The following is a 12,001-nucleotide window of genomic DNA, read 5'->3' on the forward strand; positions in this document are numbered from 1 at the left end:
ACTGAAAACTATAAAATATTGAAGAAAGAAATTAAAGACACAAATAAATGGGAAGATATTCCATGCCCACAGATTGGAAGAATTTATATTGTAAAAATGTCCATACCAGTCAGAGCAATTTAAAGATTCCATGCAATATCTATCAAAATTCCAAGGGCATTTTTCACAGAAATGTATAGAACTAACAATCCTAAAATTTGTATGAAACAACAAAAGACCTCAAATAGCCAAAGCAATCTTAAGAAAGAACAAAGCCAGAGGCATCCCACTTTCTGATTTCAAATTATATTACAAAGCTATAGTAATCAAAACAGTATGATATTGGCATACAAACAAACACACAAATCAATGGAACAGAATAGAGAGCCCAGAAATGAGCCCATGCATATACGGTCAATTAATTTATGACAAAGGAGCCAAGAATATATAATGGGGAAAGGATGGTCTGTCTTTCAACAAATGGTGTTGGGAAAACTAGACAGCCACAGGCAAAACAATGAAATCCATTCACTATTTTACATCAATCACAAAAATCAACGCACAGTGTATTAAACAGCTTTGGCCAGTGTGGCTTAGTTGGTTGAGTGTCAACCCATGCACGGAGAGGTTGCAAGTACAGGAAGCAGCAAATTGATGTTCCTCTCTCTCCCTCTCCTTTTCTCTCTCTCTCTCTCTCTCTCTCTCTCTCTCTCTCTCTCTCTCTCTCTCTCTCTCTCTCCTCCTCATCATCATCAATAAAAGCACATTGTTTTAAAAATGCATTAAATATTTTGAACATAATATTTGAAACTGCAAAGCTCCTGGAGGAAAGGATAGGGGGTGAATCCCTTGACATCAAGCTGGCGATGGTTTTTGGGATTTGACACCAACAGCAAAGGAAACGAAAGCAAAATAAACAAGTGGAACTACATGCAACTGAAAAGCTCTGCACAGCGAAGGAAACAATCACAAAATAAAAAGGCAGCCCACTGAATGGAAAAATATATTTGCAAATCACATATCTGATAAGTTATTAATATGCAAAATAAAGAACTCACACAACTCAATAGCAAAAAAAAATTTTTTTTCTCTTTTTAAAAGGGCAGAAGATCTGAATAGACATCTTTCCAAAGATGTACAAATGACCAGTGGGCACTGAAAGATGCTCAACATCACTATTCATCAGAGAGAAGTCAACCAAACCACATGAGATGTCACCTGTTAGAATGTCACCAAAAAGACAAGAGTGTTGGCATTGTTGATGGCGTAGACCCTGAGAAAAGATACCTACAAGAAGGGTTCATGGTTGCTAACCGGGCTCAAATTTTAAAAAACAAACAAACACCAGACTAGCAGCTAAGTGAAATACGCCAAACATGTGCAATCTTTAGGGGGAAAAAGCGGGGAGGGAACTAAAACAGAGCAGAAAAGTGGTTGCTGAGCAGTGGGAAATCAGGCAGAGGCTGGTAAAAGTATACAGATTTTCAGTTCTCAGGTGAACAAGGTCTGAGGATCTGGTGTGACACATGGTGACTACAGTGGTGACACTGTTGTATAACTGAAATTTGCTAGGAGGGTAGAATTGAATGCTCTCACACACAGAGAACAGATAAATGTGTGAGGTGATGGATGTGTTAGTTAACTGGGTGGGAGGGTCCTTTCACAATGCAGACATACAGCAAACCCAGACAAAGTATGCTTAAGATACCTTACAATTTTATGTCAATTACACCGCAATAAGCTGAAATTAAATAAAGAAAGAGGTGACGACTGCCCCCTGGTGCATCATCATAACGATATGGCTTTGAGACCATGAAAAAAATTAGTTCCCTGCTCCAGCTGGCTAACGGATTTTTTTTCAAATCTGTTGGCAAGGTCATGAAGTCCAGCAGGATCGCTTAGGTGAGGTAGACAAGTCCGCTCCTCCTCCTTTTACATTTCATGGTAAGGTGACTGTGTGAAAAGGGCTTTGAAACTGTGAGGTGCTGTGCATGCCTTGGTCACGAGAAGTTACTATCCCTTTGGTCCCAGGACAAAAATCCCTCTTCCTGAGCTCCCTCAGTTGAGGATTTTAAAAAATTTTATAAATAAATAAATAAAGGGACTGCCGCCCAAGGGAGCCCCACCCCCGCCAGAAGGGCCAGGGGCGTGCTGCCTTGCCCTTTCAATGGCCCATCAGAGACATAGCAAATAACGCAGATGGACTGGACTGATAGGAACTGTGGGTTCACCCTGAGGCCTCGTCCCTTGCTCCCTGTGCCCTCCTCCTGGACCTGCCACTGTGCTGCGTGTGGTGCCACCTGCTCTGTCTGCCTCACAGGGAGTCCGAGCGCGTGGCGGACATGGCCTTCCTGGGCACCCGGGCCGGCCTCCTCAGAAGCGGCTTGTTCGTGGGCTCTGAGAAGGTCTCCAACAAGTGAGTGTGCCGGGCAGGAGTGGGATCCCTGTAGGGTGCTCCTGGGCATGTGTACTGGCAGGGCATGTGTGAACCCCTGAAGTGCAAGGAAGGTGCAAGATTGGGGCTTACAGAGTGGGAGGTCAGAAAAGTAACCCTTCCACCCAGACTCGGACTCATCCTGAGGTGTCCCAGGAGAGGAGGGAGGGCAGCCCAGTGGGGCAAGAGAGCCCCCGAGACTGAAGTGGGGAAGGTTAGTCAGATGTTCACTGAAGGAAACCCAGAAATTGTTTTCCCCCTGGGGCAGGTCTCCGTGTGACAAGCTATCAGGGGTCCTCAAACTACGGCCCGCGAGCCACATGCGGCCCGCCGAGGACATTTATCCGGGGTGCCGCTGCCTGTCCTGCTTAGCAGCCGACTCGTCCCGGGGCCCGCAGTGCTCATAGGAATTTGTTCATAGTTTTTTTTTAAACTATAGTCTGGCCCTCCAACGGTCTGAGGGACAGTGAACTGGCCCCCTGTTTAAAAAGTTTGAGGACCCCTGAAAATCTTCTGGCTGTGTCCCCTCCTTTTTGACACTTTCCTCATCCCCTAAGCCAGCAAGTCTCAACTGGAGGCGATTTGCACCCACCCCGACCCTGGGGCCATTGGGTAATGTCTGGAGACCTTTGGGTTGCAGTAACTGGAGGGTGTTTTTACTGGCATCTAGTGGTGGAGGCTAGGGATGCTGCTAACCCTCCTGCAGTACGCAGGACAGCCCCTGGCAACGTGTCAGTCATGCTGAGGCTGGGAAACCCTGCTCCAAGCAAAGCCCAGCTTTGCTGCCCAGGGACCAGCCAGCCCACTGTCCTCTCTGCTGAGTGCTGCAGCAAAGGGGGAGTGGGAGCCTAGAGAAGGGTCTGGAAGGGAGGGGGCTGAGCAGAGCCACCTGAGCTCTGCAAACCACCAGGCTCAAGTAGGTAGGCGGGGGCCCCAGGCATCTGGAGGAGAAGAACCTGACCCTGTCCTCACCTCCCACCCACTGGCTGTTCCTCTCACTAAATCCAAGCGCACTCAGCTCTGGCGTGCCATCTTGAGCTTCCTCCTGGACCAGGGGTGGGCAAACTTTTTGACTCGAGGGCCACAATGGGTTCTTAAACTGGACCAGAGGGCCGGAACAAAAGCATGGATGGAGTGTTTGTGTGAACTAATATAAATTCAAAGGAGTGGAGGGGAGAGCAAGAGAACCGGATAGAACAGCCGGATCCGGCCCGCGGGCCGTAGTTTGCCCACGGCTGTCCTGGACTCTGTGTCAGGTCCACGCTTGCTAGAAAGCTGAGGCTTCCTAGGAAACAAATGAAGTTGCTTCTACCCTTTCCCATGGCCTGTCAGAGACGTAGCAGATAACTCAGATGAACTGGACTGATAGGTAAACTGTGGGTTCACTCTGAGGCCTCAAACAGTGTGGGAAACTTTCCTCCCCAAGCTTACTACCCACTCATACTTCTTCGTCCCTTAAACTTCACCCGAATTGAAAATCACACAGGTCTTTGTCTGGCCAAGGTTGGACAAGCGAACCCTGCCCAACAGTGTGAAGGGAGCAAGCATCTTGGCACTCCCTGCGCCTCTCTCTACGTCTCCGGAGCGGCAAAGGGAGCCCTCACACAGACAGGCCTTCCTAGTGATGAGCCAGCCACCGTGACCGGCCTCACATGCACTGCACAACTCCAGGGCTCCCCGCACCCAAGCCGTGATGTGACTGGCAGCTAGGAATTGGGCAACAAGGCAGGTCTGCTTCTGGAACATGTAAGCCAGGCAGTCTTAAGGTCCACCTCAGCTCTCCACCTCATGGGTTAGCCACAGTGACGTTTTCACTCCCCACAGCTTCTCCCTGCCTCCCACTCTGCTTCTGGACCAGTGCTCCCTTCTGCTGGCTGGTGTGTGCTCAGGGAATGCTAAGCCATAATTAGCAAGATAAAGCTGCTCAAAAAGAGAAACCTCATAATGCATTCTAAAACCTAGAGGCGAGGGTTTTTGAAGTAACCATTTTGGGGGAATTTATGCTCCTGTATTAGCTCAGTGATGAGGTGACTATACAATTTCCATTCAGAAACGCTAATTAGCCAGACAAAAAGAAATTAGACTATATCCAGAAGACTATATCCAAAAGAAATAAACCCTGCAGGCAAAGCAGTTAAAATAAAAATGGAAAGTATTCTTTCAAAATACAGGCGTCATACCTCTTCTAGCTCCTAATGTGCCATCAGATACAACAATATTTGACTCTGGAAGAGGCAAGAATTGCTGGGGGCATCGTGTGGGGCACCACCAATTAGGAGCTCATATTTTCTACCTGCAAGTCCATTAAAACAGACGGGAGTTGCTCTGCTGGCCCAGCCAAGACAACTGTGTATGAAAGAAAAGAGGATAAACATGTTCCCAGATATGAAGGGAGGAACCAAATCTCTCTCCTTGCAGGAAGTTCCTGACCCCTGAAGACAAGGCCAGCATGTTCACCATGGACCACTTCCCCCTGTGGTACCGCCAGGCTGCTGAACAGCCTGCTGGCAGCTTTGTCTTCAATCTCCGTGCCCCAGAGGGGCCAGGTAATCCACACCCCATGCTCCTGGGCCGGGCGGGACCAAGGCATCCATCTCCCTCCTGTGATATAAAGCAGAATGTCCAGACCACCGGGTTCCTTTCTATTTTCCTCCTGGTACACAGTAGCGACTTGAGAGGGCTCAGGGAGGCCTTACCACACAGCTGGTCCCTGCACTGTGTATAGGACGGGTCATTGCATTCCCTGACCAGCAGTCAAAGCTGGTGGTTAAAAATCTAACATGAGACAGAGGAAAGAGATTTGAACAAAAATCCAGAAGAGATGAATTTTAGCCCAAATTCCAAACAGACGGGTATTGGATGAGTTTCTTTCTAAGATTCTTCTGTTTCTAAACATCTGAATATCTTTGAAAATTCCTTAAACCTCCCAGGCGAGAGTAGCACTTCACTCCATCCTGGACACCCATACTTGCTGAGGCCACTGTCCCCCCCACGGCTCTTCCCAAACAGGGAAAACAACCTAGGCTCCACTCCCTGGGGTCTCCCGTGGCAGCAACACCGAGCTCCTGGCCTGCTCCTCAGAAACACCCCGTAATAAAGGGACGCCTCCCCCTGGCAGGCCACTGGGGGCTTGAAGGGTCGGAGTCAGGGCAGCCATGTTTGGGCCCCAGGGATCAAGCCAGCAACCCACACTAGTCCAAGGACCAGGAAGGATCTCAGAGCTGCAGGCACTCAACTCCACCCAGCCCCCCTTTGAAAAATGGCTCCAAAAGGAAAAATTAAGTGACTTTGACAGAGCACCAAGAAAATAGTAGAATGTATACAACAGAAAGGGACCTTGGAAGGCGCACAGCTTCACACTCTTGGTTTCCACGTGAGGAGACTGTGGCCTACAGAGGCGGGAGGACTGGTCCAGGGCTCCAAGAGTGTGGGCAGAGCTAGCGCTCCACCAGGTCACCTCTGGGGCAGCCTAAGCCCAGCGCGTAGAGCAAGAGGGCTTAGAACGAGACACACCCAGGCCAGAGTGAGCCCATGAGGAGGGGGAACAGAAGGAGGAAGAGGGCGGAGGACGGAGACATCTGAAAGGAAGGGGCGGGCTGGGAGTCAATTGGAATGAAGAGTTGCATTTCCCCTTCAAGATGTCCGTCCCTCACCAAACCCTTCCAGCCGCCGCTTCCATCAAAACCGCCCTCCAGCTTTCTGGTGGAGAAATGCCCAGAGCTGACCGCTGAGGAGGCCCCTGTGCCCTCGGGCTTCTCTGGGGCTGTGCCCTCTGCATGGCATCTTCACCTTGTGCTTAAGCCCACCCTCCATCCTATGCCTGCCCGTTCCTCCCACCTGATGCATCACTACTGTGTTTACAGACCGCTTCTCCACATGGAGCACACTTATCTGTACAGCCCTCCACAGTGAGTGCTGCTAGTCCCCCTGCTCCCCCCCCAACACACACACCCCTCCGCTCACACAGGGAGAAGCTGAGGTTCAGAAAGGTTCTGTGTCTTGCATTTTTCACACAGTGAGGGAGCCACAGAGACATCCTAAAACCAAGGTCTCCCCCAAATTCAGGGCCTCGCACTGAGTGGAAGGCAGGAAGGGGAGAGCGTCAGGGAGTGCTGTCACTCCTGGTGAAAGCTCAGAGGGAAGTGCTCGAGGCTGAGGTGAAGTCCTCTTCTCACACTGTCCACTCTGAGCCGGAGCGAGCCGCTCTTCCTCTCTGGCACCAGCTACAGCAGCACCGAGGGCTCCCAAGGAGGGGCTCCCACCGGAGTAGGTTCTCTGGCCCCTGCCCCCAGCCTAGGATGATGCTCCCTCCTGCCAGCATTGTCACTGGGACATGCCTGCTGGTTGCTGGGGGAGCTTTTTGTGGCGGTGAGGTAGGAGGTGGTGGGTGGGAACTGAGCTGAAAGAAGAGAGGGAAGCTGGCAACCCAAAAAGAGGGAAGGCTGAGTTGGGAGGCAGGAACTCACTCCTTTTTCACACCCTCGCTCATGCATATGCTTAGAGACACATAGACACCTCTGCACACTCCCATTCTCCCCAAAGACAACAACAACAGATTTATTTTAAGGGGAAGGGGGCGTCTCAAGGAGGCAGAGGAGTCCGCTGTGGTGAGGGAGGCTTCCCTCTGCCTCTCTGGGCTGCCTCCGTTGCCCTTGGCCTGGGCCTCAGGGGCTGAGCTCTGCCCACAGCTCTGGCTCTTGTCAGCGCCTGAGAACCCGCCAGCGCAGAGCAGCCTCACGGTGCCCAGGCAGCTCGGGCCTGTCACGGACCTTTCCACAGCCCACCTCTTCCCGGGCCAGCCCGGCCTGGCCCCCCTGCTCAGTCACCCCAGGTGCTAGGTGGCCCAGGAGCTGAAATTCCTGATGTCCCCAAAGACTGTGTTATTAGGGCCCCCACACCTTCACTTGGGTGTTCCCCACAAGCCGATGGAGCACACACACATACCGTAGAAGTGTGTCTGGGAAAGCAGCCTGTGGGCCTGGAGGAACCGCAGGGGGTCGGCCACGGCAGCGTCTTCCAGACATTTCTAGAAGCAAGGGGAGGACGCAGACTTCTTTATGTGGTCCCTTGTGGCTTTATCATGGCAAATTCCTACAAACAAGGACAGCCTCCCATATTGTAAGTTCCTAGAATCGGAGTAATGTTACATTTCTGTGGGTTATTTGATTACAGCAAGGTGGGATGGGTAATCTTAGCAAAACAGCAAGTGAGATAACCAGTGTTCATTTACGTTCCATTTCAACTGACACTGTAATAACAATCATCACACAAGATCCTCATGGCGCGTTTGTTTCAACATTTCACATAATGATGTTCTAATAAGAGAGCACATGGTAAAATTTCCCCTTTCTTGGGCTGTTTAATAATGGAACTTGACCCATAGATAAGAGTGCTTTTGAAAGCTAATCCAGGCCCATGGACGGATGAAAATTAAGAAGCCCAAGGTCATCTACTAGCCGGCACCAGCTCAGAGCCAGAAAGCTGTTTTAATGTAGAGCTGAAGCTGCCACCTGCATTCTGCACCTCTGGTGGCCTGGTTCCTAAAGAGGTGGGTGAGCAACTCAAGGAAAGCCTCGCCCTTCAGGAGCTGGCAGAGTCCTAGAAGTGCAGTGACCAGCTGCACAGCCAGTGAAAGGCATGGCTGATGAAGGTGTGGTGGTGGGTGGACCACCATGGCCAGGATGTATGGAGTGCCTCGGACCTCAGCCCCAGCCAGCCTTCTGCGCCCAGTGCAGCCCTGGTGTCTGGCTTCCTGGAGGGGCTGTCAAGGTCACTCCGACACATGTGACTGATGAAGGACAATCCAGGATCTGCAACCACCGAGTCCTGGAATGCAGCCTTCCTTCTGCTAGAAAGAGTCATTTGATGCGACAACTCTTCTGGGTGGAACGCGTGTCAAGAGGATGGTTGCCACAGGCTCCCTGAGTTCAAATGAGACTATTCCTGAGGCGGATCCAATTCCCCGTGTCTCAGTGACACTGACAGCGCTGCATTGTCCCGGCGGCCAGGGCCACGACGTATTATCTGGCAGGTTCAGGTCTGCACAGAAGGGGGCAGCGCCTGGGCCCCAGGAGGCGCTCTGCCCCAACCAGTGGTTGGTGGTAACAGAGGCTTCACAGCAACAGCTTTCTCAAATATCCCCTCAGTTTTCCAAGGAATGTCCTCACCTGGTATTTATACTTGTGTTCTTGGTCTCCCCCAACCCCTGCCTTCCCCAGCTGCTGAGAAGGTGACCTGCCATTTTTGTTTCCCCAGAAGGTGCGGGTGAGCCTGCGGTAGTCACAGCGAGCACAGCTGTAGCCGTGACCGTGGACAAGAAGACAGCCATTGCTGCAGGTAGGAGCTGCCCCTTGTGCCGCGGGGCTGGGAAGGCGTGAGTGGATGTCAGGAACAAGGCACACGGTCATAGCAGGAGGACCCCTGCCTGTGGGCTGCAGGGTCGCAGTCCTCGGCTGTAAGTTTTCCTGGTGACATGTGGAGCTGAGGGTAGTGGAGTCTTCCCAAGCCATTTTGGATCCTAAAGAATTCATGAAGTGAGTAAAATGAAGCCCAGAGAGGTTACGAGATCTGCTGAAGGTCACATAGGACAGAGACTGCAACCCAGACCTGCCTTCCACCCCTCGGCCTGCTGCTTCCCTCTTCCACCACCTCGGGTCTAAGTGTCCCTCTGAAGAGAAAACGGGGCTGTGGCTCAAACCCTAAATGAGAGCTCGATATGTGTTCAGCATGTGCCTAGCCCCTGGGAATCTGCTTCCCATGCGCACTCTCGTTCAGCCCTCAGGGTATCCAGTGAAACCAAGACTTTGGGCTCCATTTTACAGATAAGGAAACTGAGACACAGAAAAGTTATTTGCCCAAAGTCTCACAGCTAGTAAATAATAAGCTAGGATTTGAACTCAGATCACCTGTCTTTAAGGCCCAGGTTCACTATCTTGTGTTGCAATTTGCCTCAAATGTGATGAATGACTCTCCCGAGCGCCCTTGACTTCGCAGTTTCTTAGTGCCTAAAAAAGCCCCGGGCACCCGTCTCGTTATCTGACAACCACCATGTCCTGGAACGCAGCCTGTGTGCTGAAGCCCCTTTATCCTGGGTTCAGCTTCCACGTCTCAACTTCAGCTGAGTTCTGAAAAGTTGCATGATCAATGGCCACTCAAGCATCAGCCATCATGCCTCCTTGAATCAGGCACCTGTCCTGCTTCCCGGGGACCCCTTAGCCACGAGGAAGCACTCAGCAGCTGGAGTGGGGTGAGGCAGGCAGGACCTGTGCCCTTTCTCCCCTCAGGCTGAGTTCAGGGCAAAGGGGATGGAGGAGTAGGCTGGGGTCAGGCAGAGATGGTCCAACCCTGTCTTCCTGGCTAAGGAGGGCACAGGTCAGGCTCCTGGCTGTTTTCCACCCTGGGAGAGGGGGTGGGGGAGAGTGACTTGGCCTGATGTTGTTCAGCATCCATGTTAGGAACACTTGCATATGGACCATCTTTAGGATGCGCCATCCCAGTGTTTGAAAGGCACCAGGCTGTCTCAGGCGCCTCTTTTTTCTTAGTCCAAAGCTAATTCAAAATCCAGTTCTAGGCCAAATTTTTACCCCAAACTTGTCTCCCTAAAGACTGTTCTGTGGTCCCAGCTGAGTCTGTGCCTGTCCTGCTCCCTCCCTATCCCTGGGCCGTCTCAGCTCCTGCACACCTGGAAGTCTAGGAAAGAGAAGGGGCACAGGGTCAGGCTGCTGGCTGGGCTCTCCTGCACTCTCCAATTATTTGAAATCATTTTTAACACAGAGCTGATTTGGAGCTGCGAGGGGTTGTCATAGAAACGGTGTCCTGGTGCCTCTGGCTTAACACACTGCAGGCAGTCGCTCTGACGCTCTGGGTGCATAGATGTGACAGGAAAAGGATGAGGCTCTGGAGACCTTCAATTATTTGGGGCTCTTCCCTTTTAATTTCCTTTCTCTGGCCTATGGCTCAGCCTCCCTGATCCTGGGCCAGTGGGGGCCTCTAGCTCCAGGCAGGGTAGGCAGCTTTTTTGCTGACCTGGCAGTTTCACCCCTTGGAAACTGTAGGCAGTGTGTGATGTGAGCTCCAGGAAGGATGAGCATGCACGGTTCTGTGCACTGGAAGAAGGGCACCCAGACCAGCCAAAGAGGCCAGCCAGGCGCCAGGCAGAGGTGTGTCTAATGCCACAGGTTCGTACAGAGGGCAGATGAATGAGGAGGGATTCTTTTCATCTCTAAGCAGGGGATTTAGCAACAGTTTTTGCAAAATTTCTATAAACCTAACTCTTTAGTCATGATCTATTTTCAATTCTCCAAGCCCTAGTTAGGGAATATTGGCAAACATAATGCCGGTGGGCACCATACTCTGCAAGTGTGTTTGTCTACCACACGTTCTGTAATACACACGTGCCCCTGACAGAGCCTGTGTGCTGGGCCTGCTGCCTGGAGCTGCACGAGGCTCCTCTCCTTAGGGCTCTGCCCACAGGTGAGTGGGCACAACCAAAGACCTTGTGCGCACTCAGGATGGGACTTGGATAATGCATCTACGCATTGCCCAGGCTTGCGCCACACTTGTGAGGGGCCCTATCCTCACTTCTGCTGTGGGGCTCAGGGCTGCTACAGCTGTTATGGCTCCAGGAAGGAGGAAAATGCCCCACAGTTATCACCACCTGGAAAGGGGAACAGTCCGGTTCTACCAGGAGTCCTGCTGAGCTCCAAAAATGGGTCCCTGATGGTTCGCTTCTCCCTGGGTTTTGCTCCTGGCTCACTGGAGTAGCATCCAAAGGAAGGCTGGGAAGGAGAAAACTCCATCTTGGTCTCCGAAGACTAATGAACCATGTAGTCCAGGCCCATTCAGCCAGAGGCAGTCAAGGCCTAGAGGAGGGTCACTCAGGCTTGGGATGGACGAGCAACCCCAGAGGCCTCGCTCTCTCCCTCATCTCCTCTCCTGGCCCCCCCATCCCAGTCTCCCGGTCCATAATCCTGATTCCTGCCTGCTGAGCCCTGTGGAGAGATCATATTTATAGCCCAGAGTATCATCTGCCTGCCCCTGAAGTCAGTTTTGAAAGTGCAAGATGGTGTGAGGTGAAATGGGGCTCCTCCTTCGTGTCAGCAAACCTCACCAACTCACTGAAGCTGATGAAACCCAGTCGGCAGAGAAGTCCTCTAACGGCTCTTAGGGAGCCCCTCACCTGCCATTACACAGTGGGGTCCTCTGGGCAGATGTACTAGTTTGCCTTCCTGCCACACGGGCCCATCTGCCCTGGACTGTCAGGGTGGGTTCACTCAAGCCAGGGTAGATGAGCACCCACAGGACAGGGAGCAGTGATGGGTCTCACTCCATCAGCCACGCTGCTGCCCAGTGAAACCAGCCTGAGGCTCACGCACCTCCTGTCAGGCCAGCACATGCTGAGTTTGCTGCGCTCGGCCCCTCACTCCTCCCGGTGGCACCCCAAGGCGAGGCCATGGGAGGCTCCCACCTGTCTTACAGAGCTCTGGACAACAGGGTGACATCTGGCAGCACTTTGTGCAGCTGCCTGGGGGTGGGGGGCAGGAAGCCACTCTCCCAACACTCACATCCCCTCCCCACCCAAAGAAACCA

General features: G+C 52.0%; 1 protein-coding gene across 1 annotated transcript in view; it reads left to right on the forward strand.

The window, feature by feature from the left end:
• CACNA2D4 (calcium voltage-gated channel auxiliary subunit alpha2delta 4) overlaps positions 1-12,001 on the forward strand; it is a gene marked incomplete at both ends in the record, with an annotated part of 122,323 nt that overhangs the window by 68,337 nt on the left and 41,985 nt on the right. Inside the window, 3 exons of the mRNA XM_080660714.1 lie at positions 2,300-2,395; positions 4,832-4,959; positions 8,669-8,749. Coding sequence (XP_080516840.1) covers positions 2,300-2,395; positions 4,832-4,959; positions 8,669-8,749 — 305 coding nt within the window. The remainder of the gene's footprint in view (positions 1-2,299; positions 2,396-4,831; positions 4,960-8,668; positions 8,750-12,001) is intronic.

This window comes from Plecotus auritus (genome assembly GCF_963455305.1).
Source record: "Plecotus auritus genome assembly, chromosome: 3".
Lineage (NCBI taxonomy): Eukaryota > Metazoa > Chordata > Mammalia > Chiroptera > Vespertilionidae > Plecotus > Plecotus auritus.